This window comes from Cyprinodon variegatus, unplaced genomic scaffold (assembly GCF_000732505.1).
Source record: "Cyprinodon variegatus isolate N-32 unplaced genomic scaffold, C_variegatus-1.0 Scaffold1487, whole genome shotgun sequence".
NCBI classification, from domain to species: domain Eukaryota; kingdom Metazoa; phylum Chordata; class Actinopteri; order Cyprinodontiformes; family Cyprinodontidae; genus Cyprinodon; species Cyprinodon variegatus.
This window is the reverse complement of record NW_015151940.1, coordinates 18077-19327: the sequence shown is the minus strand read 5'-3', so window position 1 is coordinate 19327 and position 1251 is coordinate 18077. Positions and strand designations below refer to the sequence as shown.

The following is a 1251-nucleotide window of genomic DNA, read 5'->3' as shown; positions in this document are numbered from 1 at the left end:
CTGTCTCTGTCCCTCCCATGTGTCTCCCTCTGTCTCTGTCCCTCCCATCTGTCTCTCAGGGAAAGCGTATCCCTGGAGGTCCTCAGATGCTGCAGCTCAGTCTGGACGGACGGAGACTTTATGTGACGACGTCCCTGTTCAGCGGCTGGGACAAACATTTTTACCCCGACATGCTGAGGTACCGACCCCCGTCCCAGCAGAAGTTGGTGTCTGGTGAGTCCAGCACAGCTGGGAGGAGCCCAGAATCTGACCCCAGTCCTGCTTTGTCTTTCAGCGAGGGCTCTGTGATGATGCAGATCGATGTGGACACTGATAAAGGCGGTCTGTCTGTGAACGAGAACTTCCTGGTGGACTTTGGGAAGGAGCCCGACGGTCCGGCGCTGGCCCACGAGCTCCGGTACCCGGGAGGAGACTGCACCTCCGACATCTGGATCTGAAGCTCCGACTGGATCTGCTCTGTTTCTGACCAAAATAAAAGCTTTTGTCTCTCAGACGTTTGGGGCAGAATTTTTTTATCTTCTGATGATTTTCACACATTTGAGTAACAATTATCTCCCCGGAGGCCTGGACCAGTTCTGGACCATCTCCTCTTAGATCCCAGGGAATTATTTTCCAGTCAGACAGAACCCCCTAAAGCTTCAGGTTCTACCTTAAAATAAAAGAACAACCAACCGTAGCAGAAAGAGGATTTTAATAAAGACAAAATATCTGAAGCTGATAAAATTTTTTTATTCAGATTGAATGAAGCCAAAAATTGATGAAATCTCAACAGAAGAAGACATGAGCAGGAGAAGCTATCAACCCTCAGAACTCTGAACATTTATGAGAACCCATCCGATCCCCCTGTAGAACCTTCAGCAGAATGAAAGGTTCTGGAAAACATCTCAGCAGTGTTCAGATGGAAGCAGCGTCCATCAGAGGACGTCCCAGCCCCGACAGTCCTTTTTACGGGCCAGTTCTGGATTCTTACACCTGTTGCTCCTCTCCTTGGTTCTGTGTCGGGGTCTCAGCTGAAGCTGCTGCTCATCCAGCTCCCGCTGCGCTGCTGCAGCGGCTGCTTGAACTTATTTTTCCGTCTCGTCGTCCTGCAGGGACAGCAGCTGGACGTTGGTGCTCAGGTCCTTCAGACTCTGCTGCTGACGGGTCGCAGCACCTTGGCCCTTCTGAGCCTGGTGCTGGAGGACCATGGAGCGCATGGAGCGGTACAGCTTCTCACTGGACCTGTCACCCTTCAGGAAGGTCTCCGGTTTT

The 1251-nt window shown here is 51.7% G+C and overlaps 1 protein-coding gene across 1 annotated transcript in view; it reads left to right on the top strand.

The window, feature by feature from the left end:
- The window catches only part of selenbp1 (selenium binding protein 1), a 10950-nt gene extending 10463 nt beyond the window's left edge, over window positions 1-487 (top strand). The window contains exons 11-12 of the mRNA XM_015403378.1: window positions 60-178; window positions 275-487. Coding sequence (XP_015258864.1) covers window positions 60-178; window positions 275-437 — 282 coding nt within the window. The 3' untranslated portion in view covers window positions 438-487. The remainder of the gene's footprint in view (window positions 1-59; window positions 179-274) is intronic.
- Window positions 488-1251: the final 764 nt, after the last annotated feature.